Raw genomic sequence first — 26205 nt, 5'->3', positions numbered from 1 at the left:
TCAATAAGAAGTAAAACTTTTAAAAAAAATTTATAGCTCGCATTAGATTTCAAGTCTGTCAAACCTATATCAGATTGACAGGAAAAAATACTGAAATTGTATCGTTATCAATATTTAAGGTTGTAAATTAAAAAAAAAAATAGAAGGTTTTTATGTTTACGAGTATTGTATACTATAGTTCAAATATATTCGTGTTGATTTGAACGGTTTCTATATGATTAAATACATTTTTTTGTGACTTTGGCGAAAAGAAATTAATGCCATGAGAAAGGAGTGTTTACACCATGCTCAGATACATTGCTGACAACCAATGCATGGGCATTCAAAATAAGGCTATGACATAACCCAGCTTCTGATCATAATGATTCTACAATTCAGCAAAGCAAAATATCATTCTTCTCATCAGGCCAGTGACTACTAGAATGAATATAACAAAAATATCATAAAACTATAAATATTAATTTTGCATTTTAACCATTTCCCATAAAATTAGAAAATCTGAAATTAAGAAGACTACCGTAATGTTTTGCTTCTGAAATTTTCGCTTTATTTGCAATGGCCAAAATATTTTTGATTTATAAAAGAGCATGAAATTATATATCGAAAATTTAACCCTTTCTTCTTCAGTAAATCACAGACGATATGAAAATTTAATGTGTTACGGTTTAAATGAGAGATTCGACTTAAACCTTGATTATTGAACTCCAATATTTCTTCTTCTGACTAACAAACGTTAGAGCATGTTTTGGAAGAAAGAACGTAGTTATATAAGCACAGCTTACATGTACATAAAGATCAAGACACACACCAATGGTTAGAGTTTAGTAATGCACTTAAAGCACATGTGAGTGCATTGTATTCGTATTTGTAACAATAACAAATATCGTTACACTGACGTCACGGAAATGTCAAATAGCTACAAGGGACCGTAGTACATTTTGTAACATCGACAAAAGGTGGAAAGTGGATTCTGGTACGTAGAAATGGAAAGTTCACAATTTGGAAACCGAAATGATTTTATCGTCGTAAAGTTTTGTCCTCAAACGACCCTCATTGTCAATTGCTACATGAAAGTTAGATATGACGTAGACTTAATTGTATCTGTTGTATCCTTTATTGAAAGTTTGAAGCGGTCAAAATAGTCACCACACTTTGAATTATTTCGTGAGAGGACATCATCTATATAGCTGAATGTGAAATTAAAAGGATACTGCTAAGAGTCGGCCTTGTACGAATTAATTCGATAAAAAGTGGAACACAGTTAGTTTTCATGGGAATGCCAATGGTTTGTTTTAAAAACACGTCCTCCAAATGCAACAATTGTGTTGTCAATCAAGAAAAGAATCTTGATAATGTCAGTTTCTTATCATACATATAAAAAAAAGAAGATGTGGTATGATTGCCAATAAGACAACTCTCCACAAGAGACCAAAATGATACAGAAACTAACAACTATAGGTCACCGTACGGCCTTCAACAATGAGCAAAGCCCAAACCGAATAGTCAGCTATAAAAGACCCCGAAATGACAATCTAAAACAATTCAAACGAGAAAACTAACGGCCTTATATAGTGGATTTATACAAAGTGTTTAAAAAGCTGCAAAAAAAATGCTTCTAGCAAATGTTCCACTTAAAGCTAATTGGTATTTAGTTTTGTTATGATGATTATGTTAATAGATGTTTTGATTATTATAGACTATTCAGATTCATTGAATAGCTTGCACAAGCTACTTTTAGGGCCAATGTCTTACAACAGATGGGTATGGCGTGTCTCTTCTTACGATAATATTACCATCATAAATAAAAAAAAAAATCGTATAGTCTTTCAGTAATATTTATTTCTGTGATATTGCTTATGTTAATAGATTTATTGATTAGTATAGACTATTAATCATTCGATGCCTTGCATAAGCCGCTTTTAAGGCCAATGTCTCACGCGTAAAGATGGGATGGGTATAATGTGTCTTTTCTAAAGATGATGTTAGCATTATAAACATTTCTCTTTTTTTTCGAATAGTCTTTCAGTAATATTTTGTTTTGTAATAATGCTTATTTTAATAGATATATAGATTATTATAGACAATTAAGATTCATTCGATGTCTTGCATTAGCTGCTTTTAGAACCAATGTGTCACGAAAAGTGGGCATGGTGTGTCTATTCTATAGAAGATGTTACCTTTATAAATTATAAACATATTTTGTTTCGTATAGTCTTTTGGTTAATTGTAATTACTGCACATGTTAAGGTCGTAGAAATTCCTATTCAAATGATAAAGCATAGCAGAAGTTGCTTAACTCACTTAAATTAAATGAACATTGAGTTTAGATAGAGATGCTTACAAATAAAATCATTTGAGAGGTTTAACTTCCAGACTTTTGAACAATGTCATCTTTTTCACCATGATATACAAGGTTAAATGTACTTGTACTTATCTTCACATTATTTATATTTCTATTTGTATCACATCATGTTGTAGTCTCTTTCTGAAACAGGTTATTCTGGCACAAAAACTAAACGAACTTACCTCGAGATAAATCACGTGATAATTTTGGTACTTTGAGCAGAGAGGAACAATTCCATCGTCTATCGGCAAATTGTTCTTGGCATGTTTTACTAGCTATATATGCTGCATGTGAAAATGTTCTCATTAAATCTAAATTAGTTCTACATAATTTCACTTGTTTCTTAACTAGTCCTAATGATTTTGAACAGTTCTGATATGTATTCCACTCGGAAAATCTTTTTTCATGCATTGCTCTGAAAATAGAAAGAAAACCAACAATGTCATGCATAATCAAATTAAATTATTATGTATACATAAAAACAAGTTTTACAATAACTAAGTGGTGATAAATTCGTTCCTGCCTATTTGGATTATTTTCTGATATTATACATACCTAATTGAATTCTTGATCAAACTATTCTAACAAAACGGTGACACAACACCTCAACCTGGTATCTACGATAAGTTTATATTCAGTATACTTGCGACCATTAGTGAATTCCAACTGTATCGAACAACTTCCGACCTGTCATGCTCCTTTATTAGTCTTTCTATTATAATTTTCAACATTATTACCAACACTTCTTAAATTCGAAAAAAAGAAATCCTCCATGCAACCACCTCTCAATGGCATTTAATTAATGGTGTCAGCTATATATCAGCATTTTTTTTCATAACTTCATCAGCTGATCTCTTTCGCTGTGTATCTATTGCAGTCTCAGATTAATATAAAAAAATGTCTGAACTGATAAAAAAAAGTTATTTAATGACAATTACTGATATAAGAATTAGTTTTACTATTTTATGTACAAATAGAGAGTGGAAATATTTGGCAATTTGAACATTTTGAAATTTATGATTGATTTTGCAGTTATTGAAAAATTACCTGCATTTTAACATTCCTACGTTCTATTTTTATTCAGAGCAGGATGGCCAATGAACGGGAATAAAATTAGCAAATTTGAAGCGAGATACCAATTAGAAATATAAGATTTTAAAAAAAATATGGTTTTGTAGTTTTGAATGGAAGGTCGATGGCGGACGTCAGGTGTCAGAAAGGGTCATATTGGCCTACAGCCACATAACATTTCGCAAGAAAACAATTATATATATATATAAATATTTGTTTGTACAAAAAACGTATCTGTTGTCTGGTGAAAATATATATATAAATATCATTCCACTTGCAACATTAATGTTTACGAGGGGATGATTCATTTAAATATTTAAGGTGCTTGAAATAGTATATAGGTATATAATGTGATATCTTTCATGAATAAGTATTGTAACTGTTACACAATAGAAGTAACATAAAACAGTTTAACATTTTGAGTGACAATCGCGATCAACAATTTGCTATCAGATCTCGGTAATGACGAAACCACGCGAGATAACAATCGTTATGTCTAACCTTGCTGTCAAACATATATGCACATTTACGAGATGTGCACGAGACTTCACAGAAGTGACAAGATTTTGGCATCGAAACAATAAATGTAATGAGATTGTCGTTGAAAAATAGTATCTAAAAGTTTATTCATCTCATAACGTTATTTTATATATTTTATGTGACATTTATTGCTGTTCATTGCATCGTCTGCCAAAATAACTGGAATTCAAATGTTCAGTTATCTTCCAATTTTTATTAGGCAACTTTTATCTTTTTATCTCACCTAACATAATATTTTAATCATTATTTCACTCAGTCGTCCATCGATCCAAAATAAGTCACAAGCCAATTGAGACCAAACTTGACAAGAAGGAACTGTATGCACTGAAATGCACTTTAATTTTTTTTTCATGCCAACTTATGTGAACTGTTTTTGACACATTTAAATGAACAACATTTTATAAAAATGTCAAAATAGTTCTGCATGTAATATAGGTAGACGCTCAAAGCACTAAGATCTATATTTCATTTACCAAATTTCATAAAACAAGAAAATATTTCTCCATGACCCTTAGGTTTCCTAATTAACTCTCACTGAAGCTGATTCTGATCGAATGTAGAATCAAAAAAATCAAAATGATTAAATTAATAATGAAAAAAGTCCTCAGAATTACGTCCCTTTTAGTATGTCTCTCCCAAAACATATATATATATATATATAAGCACTTTCAATTGAACGTCTTTTTTGTGCAAGTGGAAGAAAATCTAAAACGTAACACTGAATCATTCATCAATTTTTTTTGGAAAATACATTATATATTATATTTATGCAATACTTAAAGCCAATCTGGTTTTCATACGTGTTTTATAAACACTTTCAGTAATTGCATTATTTAACTCTACGTACATAACCTTGTTGTTATCAACGCATTTCATGCTATTACACTTCTCTTTTGTGCTTTATATGAATGTGTTTTAAAATTTGGAAGACTTTCAAGCTTCTTTCTTATACTAGTAAACAATTCCGAAATTAATTATTTATCCAATGGTATGCCTCATAAGAAAATACTGAAAATAAAATTATGAACTTGCAGTATCAACTTGCATTAACCGCTTTGAACTCTTTATTATTTTTGATTATTGGTTTGCATAAGTTGCAAACCAGCGTATAGTCCATCTTATTGAGCTGATTGTTTGATTTAGTTATAGGCTTACTTTTGTCCTTGTTAACTCAAGATATCATTAGCAATGGCTTCACACATGATTAAAGGTTTGCCACTATGTTGTATAGTATCCACATTGTTAACCCAGTAATGAAATAACGTCCATTATCACTACTAGTATACACATTTTTTAAGGGGCCAGCTGAAGGACGCCCACGGGTGCGGGAGTTTCTCGCTACATTGAAGACCCATTGGTGGCCTTCGGCTGTTGTCTGCTCTATGGTCGGATTGTTGTCGCTTTGACACATTCCCCATTTCCTTTCTCAATTTTATTCATAGATATAGGAAGATGTGGTATGAGTGCCAATGAGACAACTCTCCATCTTAGTAACACTCATATAAAAGTAAACCATTATAGGTCAAGGTACGGCCTTCAACGCAGAGCTTTTGCAGTTCGTTTTATTTTTCAGAAATTTAATGTATTCTTTCTATGAAAACAACAAAACGGATTAAGTCGAAATCAGTTTAATTTTCATCGGCAACATTTTTCAAAAATATCAACTTTCAAGTCTAAAAAAAAAACATAACTGTAACCTTTAATTTACAAACTGTAGACTATTTAATCTTTTATAAACTACGCTTTATCTTGCTTTTGTTTATTTATATGTTTCGTTTTCTGGAAAATCACAAGAGCCTTCATAAATTGAACAACTATGGTTTTAACTGGGTTTTTCATCGTAACTTACAAAAATTGAGAACAAACATGCTAACATCCCGTAGTAAAATGATAAAATCTCGATGATTTGGACAAAGTGGCAAATAACAAATACAGAAATCCCTTGAGAGTCAAATACTTTATTTGTGACAAGATTTTATCATAATTTAGAAAATTATATTGAACAAAAACAAGTAGTTTAATTAAAAATTAAAATTTCAATTCAAAACTTACTTGAAACTAACTTCAAAACATATCCTATACATCGTACAAAAAACTTTCAATATGCATTTCAGGCTTAGGTATACAAACAATGACCAGCTATTATAAAAGAAATTCGAAAGAAACACAAGGGGGTCGAAAACAAACTGACAATGCAAAGTTAAAAACTAAAACAAATCCAAAAGGTAAACAACAGTATACAAAAACACAACATAAAAACTGAAGACAGGTCTTCACTAACCCCCCCCCCCCCCCCAAAAAAAAGGGGATGATCTCAGGTGCTCCGGAAAGGAAGCATATCCTGTTTCAGATGTGACATCTGTTGTGTTAGGCATGAACACAACACGCTTTGATTGACACATTCCCCATTTCCATTCTCAGTTTTATACACATGCATAAAGAAGTAAACTCTCTCAAATTGAACTGTATGACAGTGCATATCTTTATTCAAAGATAGTATATCCTTGTTTTTTAATGCATATTATGTTGGTTACCAACATTCATCATGACTATATATACAGCTTTAACAATTTGAAGTAGATGTAGTAAAAACTACAATAAATATTCAAGCAGAAATGAAATCATACAAATGAATAAAATGTTTGAAATAGTGTTCATTGAATTACTAGTAACTTGATTCGCTTTTTAAATTTTTAATTGAAAGTTTAAAAAAATAATTATGTAATTTTGAAAGACGTATTTATATGTATATGCATATACAATTCTATATTTGATCACCTGGCTCATCGTTCATCTACTCTCTTAGTTTCCGTTATATATTTGACTTTTTCGACACAAGATATCATGCAATTAATATGTATATTCACAGCACCTATACCACAAAGTCTTAAATATCATAATAACATTGTGCGCTTAATAGCCATTAAGTCAAAATAGGACAAAAATCTAACATTATGACTCTGCAAATTTAATAAATAAAACTTCGCTTTGACGCCATGTTGAATGTACATACTGACTGCCAAGTTCGGACCCACCAAGTTGTACGGACGAGAAAATATCTGCACATCATTATATTGGTGACATCCTTTTGATATAAAGACAAAAGTTCTGTTTATTTTTATGCGGTCATTAGTAAAAGATAGTCGAAAAGTCCCACAATACACCACCCCTACCAAAGATCCCGATTAAAGACAATGGTCAAACTTCATTATAGTATTTTGATAAGTGTTTAAATGAAATGTAAGCGGTTTGGTTTCACCTTAAAGGTCTATTAGTCAGATTCACAAGGGATATCTATTACAATAATCAGTGAACTTTTGTTATGAAAGATTTGTAAATTGATAACTAGAAAAATAGTTTATTGCACTGTGTAAAGTGATAAGGAGAGAAGTAATCGAGCATTCCCTTCGTTACACTATCATTGTACGTAGTAATCTTCCTGTTTAAAATGTTTAATTTGTCGTGCAAACCTCCCTCTTTCATCTTTCCGACATCTGGCTTTATATATTTTTGTATGGTAAATTACAAATTGTCTGACTTGGTTAATTACCGATGTATAACAGTTTCATCATTTGTTCTAACACATTTTATAATTTTACAAGAAGTGGCAGATTAAAAGCGTCTCATAAAAATTACACTTTAAGTAGAAGATTCTGTTGTTAATCTTCTAAAACTGATATACACACAAATTTAAAAGACAGAGAACACCAAAACCAATCAAAGGCGGTTTAAGGGGTTAGGCTGGCCGGTGGGTCCCTTCTTATGAAAATTTCTGGATCCGCCTAATGAAAAACAATGTATCAAACAGATAGAGAAAATGAACAGCAAAAACTCAATGTTAAACGTTAAGCTAAAATCAGAAACAGGATTGGTGTAAAAGTCGCAGGAAGCGCAAGTATTGTATCATGTTCTAACTGAAACACTCGTGTCAGCATATTTCGAGAGGTAAGCCGCTGATAGTATAGGATAGATAGTATATAAGATCGACAAAGTCAGGTGAAACATTCAGGGAACTATATCTTCAGCATATATAACAACATCTAAAACATAAACCAATGCGTGATGGCTACCGTATATTTTTATCGTGATTAAATCATTCACTGAACAATTTATGTGACAGTGAGTGTGCATTTTAAAGAAAAATAATATGTATCATTCATTGTATTCAATTAATAGCATTTAATCTTATTTTCTCTCTCAAAATCAACTGAATTGCAAGTTTAAAGATTTTGGCTTAACTTAACATCCAATGGCAAAATTGTTATGCTTTTTCATGGAGATCGTTGTTTCTGAATTAAAGGATTCAAAATTCTTCGATTAAACGACGTAACATGTATGTCTGTACGTGTTCATGGCACTAAAAGTGTTGTTTTTTTTTACAAAAATAAAGTGAAATCCAACCTAATCAAACCTGTATTTTGGAATGGACTTTTCAGACATTACGTTATTAATTTGACACGTTATGATTAATTTTTTTGTTGTATATATTGTAAAAGGTTACAACATATAGACACAATACAGTACATCAAATGAAATATTGCAAACAAATGCCTAAATATGTGAATCTTTTCCACTGGGTAAAAAACAAATTTACATGTGCTTGCCGGGCTTTTTCTCTTTCAGTGATGCCACTAGTTTCACTTTTTGATCATACTGAGGTCTCATTTCTATCGAAGACTGCAATAGTTCACTTGTTTATCACAACTATTCGTACAGTTCCTTTGGTTTTATGCTCAATCAGTCTATCTTCCAAACATAGGACCACTTACACTTTTTGAATGCAATCAACCGTGTCGTGTGTACTGCAAAGTCTGTTAATAAACTATTGAATCTGAATCAAAGGACCACATATTCTGAATGATAATTCAACACACACTTGTCGTGGGCATCATGTGTCGCGTGCATAGACATCTGTATGACGTTGTTTATAAAGTACTACTGATGCTGCGATAGGTGGTTTTTTTTTTTTAAATAATGGCACAGAAATTCTATCTTAACTTTATATAGGATTATTCGCACAAACATTCGGTTTTACTTTATTAAATGTGGTCCTGTTTTTTTCTTTGATGGCTATTCACAACACGTCCTATTGGCATAGAAATTCGTATCATACCTTTCTATAGAACCATGGATTATTTTGAGTGTTCTAGAAACTAAACAGTGAGATTCGTAACGTACAGATGACGTCGCGCATAATGGCATTTAATAGGTTTGTCTAATTTGCATATACAGACCATTTCAGGTACGCCGTTTTCTACTATGAAGTGTAATTCGTTTTCGGGGTATTTATTATTACCGAGTGCATAAAGGTTAATGCATAAGTGCCAATCGTTAGACATAGTTATCTACCGGAGCTCTTTGAAATTGTTTTTGTGAATATTTACGATTGACGTTAATAATTAAGATAGGTTTTGATTTTATAAAAAAAATCGCTAAGATAAAAGCCACGAAGGAACGTGAACCTATTAACGAGCAAACATTATTTCATATATCAAAATATAAAGAATTTGCCAAATAGCGGTGGTTCTTTAACATATATACAGATGCAACACGCTTGTTATGCAATTAGCAAAGAAACATATTAAGTAGGGTCTAGATTATATTTTGATTATACACGATCCGAAACGGCTGCAAAGTATTAAGAATATGTTATGTAAATATCTCTTGAACATTACAAAGAAAACCGTGATTTTCATGTTGTCATTTTCATGTTATTAACTGATGCATGAATTAGAAAAATGAAAGAAAGCTACATTTATATCAAAGAACTGTAAAAAAAAACCTATTTTTAATTACGTTCTATATCTTACCTGTGCATATCATCTTCTTACAATAAGAATGGGGGAAATTTACTTCAATAATCAGATCATCTCAAATAAGTCGGTAAGACTGTGTTTGAACATCTTTTTCTTTCATTCCTTTTTATATACGGCATAAACTAAATTGTCTGGGGTTTATTGATGTGCATTAAAATGTCCATATGTATTTTTATCTGTGTGCCTATTTCATTTTAAATGGGAAGTTGGAACGATCTCGAATCTCTTCTGGAAACGAAACTTTAGTGTGTTTATTATTTTTGCAGAAGTTCAATGTTTGACCATTACAAAATGTATATCTCGGATAATTGTGTCCAGTTCTCACACCTTAACATTAACCAGTATTATGCACGAAGATAATATTAAGCGTTTTATGTATCCTGCTGGTGAATCATCTTCTTTTATCCATAACCAGTCCACGAGAGTACCATTTGTCTAGTAGCCAATGCTTAATTATGTCTTGACACGATTTTAAAATTTATTCTGAATCTTTTTGTTTAAGAATTTATAAAAATTTGCTAAGGATTGCAACCATGAATGGTGATCAACCATCTTGTTTACCTTTATGACTTTTCTGTTTAAGCCGTTTTGGTTTTTTATGAGTTATAATGTTTCATATTCTTGTAGATTTTTCCAGAAACACGCGTCTGTTGCACATAAATCATCATACCATATGTGTTTACTATCGCAATGTCGGTACTGCAGCAAATGGTCTATTCATGCCCGAAGGTATAACATTTGCTCAGAAGCTAGTATACTAGTACATGTATATATATGTAATTCTCAAAATTGACCTTGAACGATTATGCATGGTTGTTCCATACTGGATACTGTTGTTTTTACGCTCACAAAATGTTTGATATTTCTTAAGCTTTCCGTACGTTTAGTTTCAATTGTACCTGATAAAGGAATTTAAAAAAAACACGAGTTCCAGCATCGAAATCATGCGACTAGTGTTGCACAAGAAGCAGGATGTAGCAACAATCTTATACGCCTGATATTTCGACATCAATTGTACGGGACTCAAAAGAGATCTAAAGTGGTGATACATGTAAATATTACAATTTTGTTACTCTGTAAACTATAAACTATTTCTGCCTTACTATGTCAAGCACAATAATGTGTTCACTCTTGCTTAATCAAGTATGTCGATTTAACCAACATGAAGATTTGAAGGACACATTCTTAAATGTATTAATATGGTCAACATAAAAAGCTGGGTCTGAAATACCACCTATATTGCATTCCTCAAGTGGAATCATATTCCCATATCAAACGGTACCCTTATATTTGAATAATATTTAGAACAAAATTTGATCAATCTCAATAACGATAAATTATCACAGTTTCAGAAGATTTTAAATAATGAAAATATTAACTTTCTTAAATAAACAACGTCACTTCGTGTGAGCATATTTAAGGAAAAACATTCTTTTTCAGATAGACTTTTATGCAAACATACGCAAATCGATAGATTGATTGGCTGTTGCTTGTTTGAAATCTTGTTCAGTGACAAATGTTTCATGCATATTCAAGACGAGATCAAGTTAACCATCAGTTCGTTATAAGTGACTTCTGCAAGGTAAGTCGACCGGGAGGACAGGCGAGAAAGGTTGACTACGACTGAGAAAAATGGAATATGTTTGATAGTAACAGAACAGCTACTGACCCTTAAGACAGTTGTGTAAGGCTTTTGTTATGTGCCGAGAGTGGCATTCTGCCTACATGAGGTATCGAATTAAACGTCCCTATTCTGACCGGACATGGCTGCAATGTTATCCATCTCGCACACCTTAACAGATACTTTAGAAAGAGTTTTACTGCTGTTATTGTGGAGAAATCTAGGTATGATTATATATCGATAGTCAATCCTTGGCGGTTTTGCGCATATCAAGCCAACCAAGTAATGTACACAACATGAGGAGACAATTGGACGTCGTCATTAAGGAGGGGGAAAATAAGGGGAAAAAAAGGAAAGTTGCCTCTATGCCACCAATAAGAATGGCAAAGGCGGGTCCAGGGGGGTCCAGACCCCCCCCTTTTCTTAGGTAAAATTTGGTTGATTATATAGGGATACCTGAAGCATGACAGAAGCGCCCCCTTTTTTATGAAAAGTTCCGGATCCGCCACTGAATGGACATATGTCATTACAACCTAATGCATTATTTAACAAGTTTAGTTGTTCGAATTTGGTTGGCATTTTAGAAACATCTTTTATATATATAGAGGCTGTATTGGAGTCCTAAAGCATTCCCATAATAATTATCGCGATCAGTGGCAAAACAATGAGTATGTTAAGTATTTTAGTACAGGCAATAAAATTCAAACTATACAAAGCATCCAGTTTTATTTAATAGTATGTGCATCTGCATTGCACTTCGAGGACTATCATTATAATGTGACACAGAAAAGCCTTCACCATATAACCTAGTATTACAGGTGATAGGCCGACTTAATAACACAGATATTGACATAAATTTCGAACATAAAGCCTAATTATATAAAAAAAAATGTTGCACATCGAAATGTGCATATAATTTGTATCAGAATATAGAATTTCTTAAAACTATAATTTATTATCTTGAACACTTAATAATTTTCAAACGAGAATATCGAAATAGTTTTTATCATAATTTGATTTGTAGCACATAATATATGCTAAATACATATTTTTATGTACTCCGTTTTCAGAAAAATTCAATGGCAATTTCTGATTTATGACAAGTGTTGATTTAAAAGATCAAAAGTCTAGTTTCAATGACATTTAATTTTGTTTGGACAAAATCATATCTTCGTGTTTATCTGTGTGCATATAAACATTAGCATTAACTTGAAATATACATCTGAAATTTACTACCTCCAAACTTTAAATGTTTTACTATTTTCTTTATCCTTAAACATAATCACTTATCATAAATTACCATTCTTTTGATACACCTTGGAGAACGCCACTCGAAGTTTCTGAATGAAAATGGGTATAAAACTTCAAAGGGTGTAGATTGTCGACAATACTCTATAGTTCATATTTATTTGTAATCTTAGTGTGCAGAACAGTCTTGTTTATAGCGTCTTAAGCGAAGTGATCTTTTCAACAACTTGAAATTTTCTTAAGTTTATTTAGTATGTTTCAATTGTACAACAGATTAGCCTCATAGTATGCATAGTTTTACCATAGCAAGTTGGCATTCTACAAATAAATGGCGTGTATACCTTTGATTTGTCCTCGTGAAAACACAAATTTTATAACCCAATACAATAAATCTTTGGTGTAAATACATATCGTGTTGTTTATGATCTTATTGATTACTCACATAGAAGACGACTATGCTAAGTCTTAAAACTGCATTCTTTTTTAAACTTGAAGCATTGATCAATTGTAGTTTTAAATATCTGTAACAAATTGAATGCATAAGACAACTTCCCCATTTTTACAGCCATAAACTGCGTGTAAGGGAAAGACAAAAAATCACATGTAGCTGTATCATAAGGACAATGTGTTCGTGATACCGAGTAACAAGATCGTGCTAATTGATATAGATTTACAAAAAAAACCAAAGTATTGCTCTCTTGCATAACATTACCAAGATGAAAATCTAAAGTATGAAACTTTTATTGCTTTGGGTGCAACACTGCAGATTTCTGCTAAGATCTGAACCATGAATGCAAAATATTGCAGATTACTGCTAATGATATATCTTAATAGTTAAGCGTCAGATTGAAAGATTATAAAAATCAGAAGTAAAAGATGCGCTTCAATATAAAATCATGTTGCATGCTTCTTAACACCAAGTACAAATAATCAGGGTTTTAAACCATTAAAACTCACTATCTGGATGCATATCAATTAAAACAGATTAATATGTTAAATAAAAAAAAAAGAGAATAGGGGTAACCAATGAACTAAACTTTTGAAAAAAAGTACATTTAAATCCTAACCTCTCACTTATTTTCAAATTGGGTATTGCTTCAGAACTGAACGTCTACAATCAAACATGAACCCCGCCACATTATTTATGTATGTGCCTGTCCCAAGTCAGAAGCCTGTAATTCAGTGGTTGTCGTTTGTTTATGTGTTACATATTTGTTTTTCGTTCATTTTTTTTACATAAATAAGGCCGTTAGTTTTCTCTTTTGAATTGTTTTACATTGTCTTATCGGGGCCATAATAGCTGACTATGCGGTATGGGCTTTGCTCATTGTTGAAGGCCGTACGGTGACATATAGTTGTTAATGTCTGTGTCATTTTGGTCTTTTGTGGATAGTTGTCTCATTGGCAAGCATACCACATCTTCTTTTTTATATGACTGTTTGTTCATTCATTTTATACAGTCAGAACGAACACACGTAGATTGGTGTTTAATTTATTTTAATATCCTGTATAGACATACACAAAGGTACACGCCTCAACGAGATTAAAAGGGTTTTTATGCGTCCAGAGAGTACGGACACTTTCGAATAAAAGTAGCGAAGAGCTAAGTTGTACAGCGCAGCACACCTCCATTATTATGACAGGTATTACATAACGTCAATGTCAACTATAAGACTTGGTTGTAAGCTTAATCGTGCTGCACAGACAAAACGCGCGGGGTTACGATTTCATACATCTTTCTGTCCCTTTCTGCCCCTAAGCCACTATAATTTTCCTGGACTCTTGCTTCCTCATGTTTTTCATTTATTGTTTTATACATAATTCATACCTTTAGTTTTCTTTTTTGAATTGTTTAACAGTTGGCATGTCGGGTCCTTTTATAGCTAGCTATGTTGTATGAGTTTTGTTCACTGTTGAGCACCGTATGGTAATTTTGTAACCTATTGTTCCTAACCTTCTATGTAATTTGGTCTCTGTTTGAGAGTTGTCTCGTTGATCAACCGCGCATATTTTCTATACGCAGTGTTTAAAATGTATAGTCAGCTAAAGCTATCATTTATTTTAAAAGAGACTGAATGATGAACTATCTCATAACTAGGACACATAAAACTTAAGAAAAAATACAGTACTCATGAAGAAACTTGCCTCCTAACTCTTCAGATAGCTATAACAAAACCTCTCAGAATACACAGTATGTTGGATGGACAATATTGTATTTTACACAGCTAGTTTTGCATAGGTACTATTTCTGTACTTAAATCTGTGGTACTGGAAATTTACTTTTAATATTTAGTACTATTTCTTTACTTTATAATTATTGTAATATTTAGGTACTTGTATTTTCCAGTACTTGATTTGTACTTAAAATATTGGTACAAAATTAATACCAACAAAAATCACTGTATTCCATGTTTGAACATCATAACTTCATGAAATTTGAAAAAGACAAACTTCAAATTGCTGAAAATGAAACCGTGCAACCAAAAATCTATAGCACTTAAATTTCAAGTACAAATCAAGTACTGTAAAATACAGGTACCTAAATATTATTACAATAATTTTAAAGTAACAAAATAGTACTGAATATCTAAAGTAGATTTCAAGTACTACAGATTTTTGGTACAGAAATAGTACCTATGCAAAAGGAGCTGTGTACATAGAAAACTTAACGCTGTATTCATATTAATCAAGAGATGACTTTTAAAAAAAAATGCTTTAGAAGTAGAAAAATTAAATAAACATGAATCTATCTTATCTGTCGGTAGAATATGAGATTGTTTATGTTTTGATATATATCTGAGGAATTAGATGTTTTATTTTGTTTTTAGCTTTTTCTCTCAGCCTTGTACAGGTAATTGCTTTCCACAGAATTTAGTATGATGAGCTTTATCGAAGATTTATGATAAATGTCATTCTGTAATGTGATTTTCTTGGTCTGTGTTTTTTGACGTTTTGTCTGTCGAATTCAAAAATAAGTTTGCTCACTCCCTTGCAAAATCATTTTTCAAACTGTTACACATGAATTTTGCTTATACAAATATATTTCTAACAATGCAATCTTTTCTTCTGTAGGAATTCGGTTACTGACGATGCCAAAATGAAATTTAAATGTGTATAAAAATACCTTTGTGATCAGACAAAACTTAAACAACAACGCTTTTATTTCTTGCCCTTCGTCTGAACCTCAATAGAAGGCACCATCACGAAGGAAAGCCTTACTCCTCAAAATAACATCTAGTAGATGTGTTTCAATTTCAAAACATATGTCATTTATTATACTAGTATACGTATAAATAAATTTTAAGCAAAGTAAGCCAAAATTCTGAAATCAAGCTTATATGTGTTGTACTCAGAGGCAAAACAAAATCTTTCAAATTGAACCATTAATTCATGATGTTTTTCCCCTCCCAAATGTAACTTTTATTTTGTAATGAAGCTTGAACTTGCATCTTATTCTTACTGCAACTATACCACGTTCTAATTTGGATTGTATTGAATGACCAATTAGAATTCCGTCAGGGAAATGGTTCAAAACTAGAATATGGTTAAAGTTCACATACGAAGAGTGTAAAATTTCAACAAGAGTTTCAATAAAATTGAGTTGAAAAAAATGAATGTTCCGTATGTATTATGATATAAATAATAAAAGAATTGGGGAATTCGTCAAAAAGAAAGCAATGCATCCTACGTGACATCTAGAGGTCAACATAAGTATGTCGACCTCTTGCTTCATTGATGATTCTGTAATTGCTTAGGCTCAATTACAAATAACATGCATTACAATCATGTTTAATTAAATAAACGTTAAATCAAACATTAAATCAAACAAAATTCTTTTCAATAATAAGGTTGCTGATTCGAGATAATTTGATTTTCAACATCATTAGTTTTATATTAGGAAGATACCTGCTTTGGATCTTTTTAATTCAATTCAAAACTACATCAAACATTAAAGAATAACTATCTAATAAACTTGAAATAATGAAACAATTTTCTTTGAAAAGCCCTGATTAAACCATCCCCTACCTAGAAACAATCCCGAACATGCAGTATTGTTAATATGAAATTCCTGAGACTGATGATTGTTTCCGTATTTAAGACGGTATTTTATCACCAAGTTATATCATACTGTAATATTTTTATGTTGTTCTGGGGTGTAATGATCAAATTGCTACAAGCAATTATTACTAACAAGACTTGCCGTCATACAGTGACATTATAACAGGAATGCAATGTTCTCAACTTATCGGGTTGTAACCGTTATCTGTACTGACTTTTATATCGAACATTTGGTCGGAGCACGTGTACAATTCGGATACAGGATTGTCGTTTCTTTGATTTTCGTACTTAATATCAAATACAATAATGTGTTACTTTATTGTATAGGTCAATTGTGTGAATCTTAACCCTAAAACACACTGAATTAGTTATAACATTGTCCTTATCACATAAAATCTAGCTGTGTTCATTATATCACTTCTGGCATCAGGTAAAGACGAGAGTTCAAAGAAAGCTTAGTTGCAACTAAAAAAAATATATATCGACAAGACTCCATGATTCTACGGCAAAAAAAATTTAACTGAGTCTTTGGGTGATGTTCTCATTGACAACATACATATAAGATTCGGTTATACAGTTTTTCGGCAGGTTTCAATTTTCCTTTAATTGAAAAAAGCACAACGAAACTTAAAATAACATTACCGGGCATCATTTCATGTTAATGATTCAAAAGAATAGTAGCTGCGACTGTCATATTTGGAATAAAGACTGTGTTAGCCGAGATGCAACAAAATTAAAGTCGGCTCATTACACGAAGGTAACTGCCCTAATATCCACTAGCGTAGACGTTCTTGGTTTCGGGATAAAAATCTTTTGAGCCATGAACGATATATTTACCAAACTGAATGGAATGAGGGAGGACCTTATTGCTTTTTAATTCAAAAAGTAGAAGCTTAAGGTCTGGCTAAGAAGCAATTGAACCCATTAGCTAACATTCCCTCAACTTAGCTGGAACATATCTGACATTAGAAAAAAATAAGAAAATGCATCATCAAAACCCTAAATATAAGTGTAGCCGCCTAAAAAAATGTGTTTCTTTAACAAATCCAAGACGATCGCAACTCGATTGATGCACCAACGGTGCTTCTAGATTTTGTTAAATACTAGTTTTATTTACTATATAGAATGAAATTCAAAACAGTGTGGCTGTGGCCATTGATTGACACATTAAATTCATCCATTGACTGGGACAATTTACGTGCACGTTTGTCTGTAACGACCACTGTTCACGACGTACCTACGATAGACATTTAAACTGTGGGGTCACCAAAGGTTTCTTAACGCCTTTAATTATAAAATAATTCGAAAAATTAATCAGGAATAACCTTTCTGTTTTGATTTATATAATTGATATAAATCAAAACATCGTGTTATTTCTGATTAATTTTTCGAATTACTTTATTAAGGTGTTGAGAACCTTTGGTGACCCCATAGTTTAAGTGTCTTTAAAAAGTACATAGTGAGCAGTGGTCGTTACATACAAACGTTCACATAAATTGTCCCAGTCAATGGATGAATTTAATGTGTCAATCAATGGCCACAGCCACACTGTTTTGAATTTCATTCTAACATATTGTAATGTTTTAAATGAAAGCATGCAAACTTGAATTATGTACAATGCACTGTATGTGAACGAATAGTTTACCAAAGGACCGCATAAATTACGTCCTCGATTAAACAATTACTTTTATGAATCAATTATATACTTAAAAATATGTAGGCTATGGGGACATTCGTCCTTTTAACAAATGAATCAAAACCTTACGAAAAGTACTAATGTATTCATTATACGTGCTTGAGGCGGTTTTAAACATTATGGAAAGCTGCTTGTGTTCTTTGGCGTTCTTATCTTCTCTCCTTTTCGTTGGTAAATTAAAACATTCCTGTCTTTTATCATAGTTCCTATTCAAAACTATCTGCTGTTCTAAATGTTTGACTACATGAAGTGTAATTAACTGTCCGTTTTGATATAATATAACCAGACCATTCAATACACATTAAGCAAATGTTCTGAATTAAAAATATAAGTGAAGTCTTACCACACTCCTTCAATAGCGTTTGATTTTACGCTGAATTTGAAAATAATGGTTAGTAATTTGTTGTAAGTTAAGTCGAGACATCAAAGTGAAATGGTGCACTTTGATTTGTAGCCTGTTGTTGAGGGAAGCATTGTGATTACAACTTTTTTGGTCAAGGACTAACTGAGTTCTTGCATCTTATTTTTTTTTTGTAAAATAATTCTAAAAGTACATGTGGTTTTCAAACGTTTAAAAGGAATAAAAGAAAAATGTAAAAGCAGTAATTATAATAAAACAATTCGAAATTTATGCTATTCTATCAATTCGAATGACATTTCTAATTAATCTTTCTGCCAAAAGTTTCAGCTTATGTAAACAACATAACTTTTAATTCCAGATATCAGTGGTATTTATTTTTTCTCTTCAGTTCAAAAACTATAGTAATTACATCGCTTTGGTATATTCCAAATTTCACAAAATTTCTTCACATTATGTGATATTTAGGTAAATCGAAAAAAAGACAGACAAATCTGATCTTTACATTCCGTTTGTAGCTTTAGTGCCTATGATTTCAAATTTATCAAATTTTCATTACCCGCATTGAATTCTGCAAAAATCCAAACAATACCTGGAAAACAAAGTTTTTAGATGTTTCCAAATAATTTACATTGTTTTGAACGTCAGTATACAAAACTGAACCTCGAATTTTACCTTTGAAGTTATTATTCTGTTCTCACAATACTTTTTTATCTGACAAAAGAAGTTGAAATTGTGCGATTGGAACTCTCCATGCGACCTATTCTGTTTGGGTAAGTATTCACCTTGATTGTTTTGTTTGTCAATGTTCAGCAGGGATTGTGATAAATGAACGAAGATTACCAACAAATCACTTCAATTTATACACGGAGATTGATAAATTTCAAAAGCAAACAGCTGGCTTCTCCTATGATGGAGAACTTGAGATGAACTTTTTTTGAAAACATATATCACTGTTATTTTGCAAACATAAAATAGGTAATACACAAAACATCTGGAGATCATTGGTATCTTATATCCCCAAACAGGTGAATTCATTCTTTCTATGTATACCTATTCTTTATTACTTCCTTAGTCAGCGTTTACATATTCAGTATACATACAGAAATACGTAACTTTTAACGCAATTGCATGGACAATGTATTTACGCCCTTTATCAAATTCAAAAAGTAAGTTTGCTTCAAATTCAGAGAATTGTATACAAACGCTGTTAAATGCAGTATTCCGTGTGCCATATTTTGACTGCAAAATTCTGTAGAACCGGTAAAATTGTACACTATTAGTTTTATATAGCTGATGGCAGTTACGGGAATCTTCAGAGCGACCTTGCGAGGGCTGTATAGCAAGTCAAGGTCGTTACAAACTCCCATCATCAGAATCTTCGGACTGGCCAGTACTCACTGATACTCAAAAACTTATTCATGTTATGCAAATTAATGTTGTCTAAATGTACAACGGCGCGTGACTTTTTGTACAGCATCATAATTCTCAATTTAAAAATATGAGCATTTGGCACTCGCATGAGGTTCTTTTTAATATTTATCCATATTGAATGATGAAACTTCAGTTTTACATCTGCTATTTTTTTTACACGCAATATACAATCTTTCAGAATGTACTCATATGAAGCTTATACTTATTTCAAAGAATTACACCATATGTTTCATTTCAGATCGAGTCGAGTTTTGTATTACATGAAATATCTACCTTCCAATAAGGCAAAAGCCTGGGAGTGGACGACACAGAGGAGAGAGTCAAACACCACATACAAGCGGAAGAACAACAGACACCACCATAGTTCAAAGGACAAAACAAACCTGTAGAAAAACATAAGCTCTACCAACATTTATTGTATTGTATTGTGAAAAAAAAATTCACATGCGCTGTGATTACGATGAGATTTCAAAAAAAATATGTTGCCTTTACTTTTTTAATTTTTTTAACTTTGGAGTTGTTTATACTTTTACACTTCAATTATAATTTTTTTAAAAGAAACGGTATGCTCATTTGACTTTTACAATTCTTTAATCAATTTGTAGATATTTACCTATTTTCCGTCTTTATATCTATTGTGAAATGCGACGGGTGTATCGTGTGAAGCAGGATTGTTATATACATGTATTTGCTCTTTAATTTTGGTATCATAAGCTTTTTTCCTCGACGTTTTCTCTTTCAGCACACACCTTATCTTAATTGCATTTATTCATGTCTGCTTTTGTTTGACTCGTTCGTGTTTTGTATCTGTTTATATTTTCTTCAGTTAAACGCGGTTGCTTGGTTAGTGTATATACTTATTATTGAAAACAATACGTGCATTGGTCTTGTTGTTTGACGTCACTTCTTTATACCGTACATAAAATTGTCAGAATATTAAATAATTGTACCCCCTGCATATATTGTAAACTTTCCGCCTAGATAATCATATAATTGTAATTCCTTATTAATAAAAATGGCATTTTCCATTCATTTGAAGCAGGTTTGTCGGATGTCTAGTTGGTATTCGCGTCTATTGACGATCCCTGTTCTCCACTTGAACTCCAACTTTATTTGAATGGACGAAAACATCGCGGTTTTCGTAATTGCTCGATAATTGTTTCAGTTGTATTATTATCATTTTAATGTCCCCTTTTATTGTATAGCAATTCACACCTTCACAATGTTTGATACCTTTAATCTCGAAATCAAATCTGAACAATCAAAATTGAATTTATGACATTGATATTGCCCCCGCGGGGTACAAAAAGCCTTTTTATTTCGGACGCTATTACCCTAATGCGAAACAATTTCAAGCAATAAAATAACTTGTACCCAAGTTAGAGCCATAAAAGGCGTGTGTTTGTCTAAACACTTTCGTGAACAAAAGAAACAAATGAAGGATAATAGTATGTTTGGTCAACTTCACCTACGGGTATTAATGTTGTTGAAAATGTGCGGGTCGATGAATGTATCCGATTCTTGCTATTTGGCTCGTTAATTGCCACATTCTGGAACTTTGTCGAATTTTTTGTCTGAATGTGCATTCTACTATAGACAATTTTTGGGGGAAAACATTTATTTCTGATTAAAAGGGGGAAATGCCATGGCAGAAATGTATTTTTCGAAGATTGGATACAGTTGGTCAATCCTATAAACAAACTTCAATATTAAATTTTAAGAAAGTATTATTATTGGATTTTAAAAGCATATTCTAAATATAATCTAATGTGTTTTATATTTCAATATAAATTAGTAATCATAATTGGTAAATCGTTGATGATTATTTCTAGTTTAGCTATCGGAATAAGTTTATAATAATCAAAGTGGAATCCACCATGTCCACAAAATAAACGTTAAAATCCAAGAATGACAGAATATCGAAATATGAATGAAGAACGACAAAAATTATATTTTATCTTTATAAAGAATTTGAAGTCCAAAATCAAACTCTAGACTGCTATGCTCATGGTCCCCATACTCTAGTCGTTCTAGAAATTTTCAAACATTTTATAGAATTTAAATATTTCGTAACTACATCAGTTATGTAATCGATTAAATATTTTCTATATACTACATTGAAATGTATAAATGTGCCTATTTTAATATACCTAACAATAAGTAACACCACGAAACGTCACTGTCTTTTATCAGCGTCGGATTCTTCTCAACAAATCCTGTCTATAGTTTGTACAATGAAAATTGAAAATAATTTCATTATCTGCCCTCAACTTTTTCACAAGTCAGACAAGGCCCTCGGAATGAACTTTATTATTTGGACAAACAAAATACCTTTTTCTCAAGTAGGGAACAAGTGTTTTAAATCTTGTCGTGCAAATATTCAGTGAGATAATTAAACAGTCTAAGTGCTTCAATTTAACGAATTTTTCCTCATTACTTATAACGGAATACTGTGATGTTCGTTTCCTTTTCAGGCTGACTCCTCCCCTTTCTGTTATATCCCATTGATTTTCATCTCTTCTATTTTTTCCTCACTATGGTTTGAATTAATGTACCCTGACTGATTTTGAAGGCAAAACAAATTAGCTTTGACAAAAGATCAAAGGATGGTTCATTTCTGAGGTTGTACAATGGGTAAAGACTTTATAATACAACTGCATATTTATCATATGCTGTAATTTATATGATGTCACGTTAAATTGCTTTGGAAAAGAACGGTTTTAATTTCCTTTCAAAAGAATGTCTCAGAGATCTTCAATTTTCGTTTAATTTGAAAAGCATCACTATTTAACTTCTTTAATTTACTAAAAATGTCATTACCTCAATAATCAACAGCTTGTGATGAGAAATGTGGACACTTCTATTTTTTCGTCAGTAAACGAGATCTGATGTCGATTTGGGTACAAAGGGTGTTGAAATTTCGCCCTTGCAGAACATGTCGATATTAGGCTTTCAGTATGCATAAGTTTAAACCAGGAGAAAAGTTAACCTTATTAACGAGGTATGATGCTTATGTTAACATTTTCCTGGATACAAAGCTGTTAATTCCCTAATTCTATTTCTTGAGAGAAAATGTTTGATTCCTTTTTGTATCGATTTTTTTTATATAAAAACATTCATTCAACAGTTTTCATTATGATGACATTACAGCTTTATATATTTTAAAATATCTAGTTATTGTTTTGTGCTTAGATTTGCTTAGCTAGTCAAGCTTTACCGTTAACTTTGCTGCATTTCTTGTTAAAGCAGATAACAAATAGACAATTATAAAAATGCAGAGACCAGACCATGACAAACGGAAGTCTGGAGTAACAGTATTAAAATGCATCTACAAAGTTTTCCCCCTGTCATGTCTAGATTTAATTCCACTCTGCTGTCATAAAGTAATTACATTTTCCAAATAATGCAGTTAGGTTTTCTAATGCTTTTAATACATGTAATACCACTGGAGATTTAAGGCCTGAACCCCAGTTGGTATCGCATATTTTGATCAAATTGGTGAAGTACATGTATTTTGTGGTCACTAACAAGATAACATCAGCTCAGTGAATTAACATTTCTGGTGATGTACGAAACAACAATACTAAAACTTGTCACAAATATTATACATGTATTGATTTTTATTATAAATGACTTCAATATTTTATTTTCTAAATAGTTAAACATTTTAAATTACACGGCAACGAAACATTTTCAATCTCTTAAACAAATTATTAAACATCTTTTTAAGGTCATAGGAGCATTATAATTAGTATTATCTCTGCAGTAGGGTCTACTTGTCAAAAAAGATTTTCCTGATAAAAAGAGTTATTTTCATATTATTTAAATTTACCGTTTATTTGTAAGTCTATATTATTTTTTGGACAATATAGGACCAATGCAATCTCAAAACCATTGATGATATATAAAGAAACCGTATCATTTTTTTGTCTGTTGTTCTTCGTTTGGTTTGTTTGTATTAAATTTCAAATATACATTTTTTAATATTCATTTCAGGTACTTTTATATATATCACTGTTATCATATATATCCTTACACTGCCCATGATCTACGTTTCGTGAAATAAACAATAGAAAAGCTATTAACCACATCTATGACATGATTTTAAGGAACCTTACATGAACATGTAGATACATGTATTAATAAAGAACAAGGGGATATCAAATAAAAAACGAAGCAAAAATATGATTACATGTATGCAGTTGTTCCACTAAAACTCGTTAAAGATAGCATAACCATGGCATTCGATGTTTCTTTTTTAAAGCAATAAGACTGAAATGTTTTCTCTTTTTAAAGCTTGCAGTAGTTGGTTATGTACCACAAAATTTCCATGTTTCATCCTCCGATTTTTTATTATAACTGCTCACATATAGATCAGATGACCTAGCAACAATGAATTAGCGGTCAAATCAATTTTTCGATCGTGTGTAATTAATTAATGATCCAAACTTGCAGATTGTCATCTTCGAGGTAACGGGTTGTCGAGATAAGAAGATTTACACTAGAATTAAACAAGTGATAACATTTGGTATCTGGACTTAAGTTTATGTTGTTTTTTAAATGTTTTAAATTTCGAAGGAATTCATATGCTTAGTTGCACTGTTAATTTGTTCAGCGCTGACAAAATTAAGTCCATCATTAAAACAAACGTTTTATCAGTTGTAAGTTGTATAAAAAGCTGAAAATTTATTGTAAACCACGTTGTTTAAATCATAATTAAATCCCTATTAAGATTAGATAATTTTGATTTACGAATATTATGAATTATTTCAATTAAATTAAGATTAACTATTTGAAAATTTCAAGTCGCCACTGAAACTGATGAGAGCAATATACCTGCACATTTTTCATTAGAAAAGTATATTTATTTAAAAATACTTCTTGCAAAAGTGTTTATTTATTCATTGACAACCGTTATTGTGTAATTTTATTTAACATGCGTATGAAAATGAAGAAGTGAAAACTACTGAATTCTTAGAATTATAGTATAACTCTTATTCTAAACAAAATGAACGTAAATATGACGTTTATATTGTATCTTTCTGGGTATTCTGAAACACCTTTGAACTACCAGAACAGGTCTCATCATTATAGAAATAATAATTGGAGCAATGTAATTTAAAATGTTCTACTTACAACCATTTTACTCCGACCGAGTTTTGCGTCTGTACTAAAATCAGAATGAGAGTTGGAACGACTATAAATCCCGTCCGGATAACTCCATCACTATTCCTCATCCTTGGCAGAATCTGACGTAATGACGTCACAAACACATAAATTTTCCACAAAATAACTCAATTTGAAACAAAATCAGCACTCCGATCATCTGCTATTTTAAATCCATCGTTTTCCATTTTTTTCTTATTTCATGGTTATTTCTTCATCGTGTGATCGTATTAATATTTTTTGGAAACTTCACTATGTTTTGTTGTACTATGCTATGCACAAAATCAGGAAAAATCGTATTACACCATTTTTTAAAATTCTACAGCAAAGTTGGTATATCCAGTCAAAATTGAATTTCACGATAAAATTTCGAACGTTTTCTAGACTGAAACAAGAAAAGGTATAAACATAATACTGTCATGATCAGCCAATCAAACACCTCTCTCTGTTCGTCTATTCATACCAACACAGCAATAAAATACGGATATAATTTATTGCCACAAATCAGAAATCTTCCATACACTTCGATATCTCAATGTAACATTTTACATTCTAAATGTGTTTTGCAAATGAAACAAATGACAATTCCCTATAAACTTTTTTTAAATGGAGAATGTCGTTATGTTCATCGGTAACTGACGACGTGATCTGAACGACTAAAATTCTTAGTGTGTACTTTGTTCAGAATTAAAACTCATTTGTACCAGCCCACTTAAGATTTACAATCGAATTTTACTGACACAGTTAAATTGGAAGTTTTCGCGACTCACTACTGCAGATAAAATAAATCCCCGTGCCTTCTTTTAAACTATCAATTTTCTCATTGTAATTGTTTGCAACTGCTTATTTCTT

The 26205-nt window shown here is 31.6% G+C and overlaps 1 protein-coding gene across 1 annotated transcript in view; it reads right to left on the bottom strand.

Annotated features, from left to right (window-relative positions):
• Nucleotides 1–25757, bottom strand: part of LOC139517122 (protein Wnt-11-like) — a 31625-nt gene extending 5868 nt beyond the window's left edge. Inside the window, exons 1-2 of the mRNA XM_071307829.1 lie at nt 25324–25757; nt 2527–2759 (exon numbers count right to left, since the gene is read on the bottom strand). Of these exons, the coding sequence (XP_071163930.1) occupies nt 2527–2759; nt 25324–25424 (334 nt within the window). The 5' untranslated portion in view covers nt 25425–25757. The remainder of the gene's footprint in view (nt 1–2526; nt 2760–25323) is intronic.
• Between the last annotated feature and the right edge of the window lie 448 nt (nt 25758–26205).

This window comes from Mytilus edulis, chromosome 3 (assembly GCF_963676685.1).
Source record: "Mytilus edulis chromosome 3, xbMytEdul2.2, whole genome shotgun sequence".
NCBI classification, from domain to species: Eukaryota; Metazoa; Mollusca; class Bivalvia; order Mytilida; family Mytilidae; genus Mytilus; species Mytilus edulis.
Note: the sequence above shows the minus strand (reverse complement) of the source record. Positions and strands in the feature narration are given on the sequence as shown.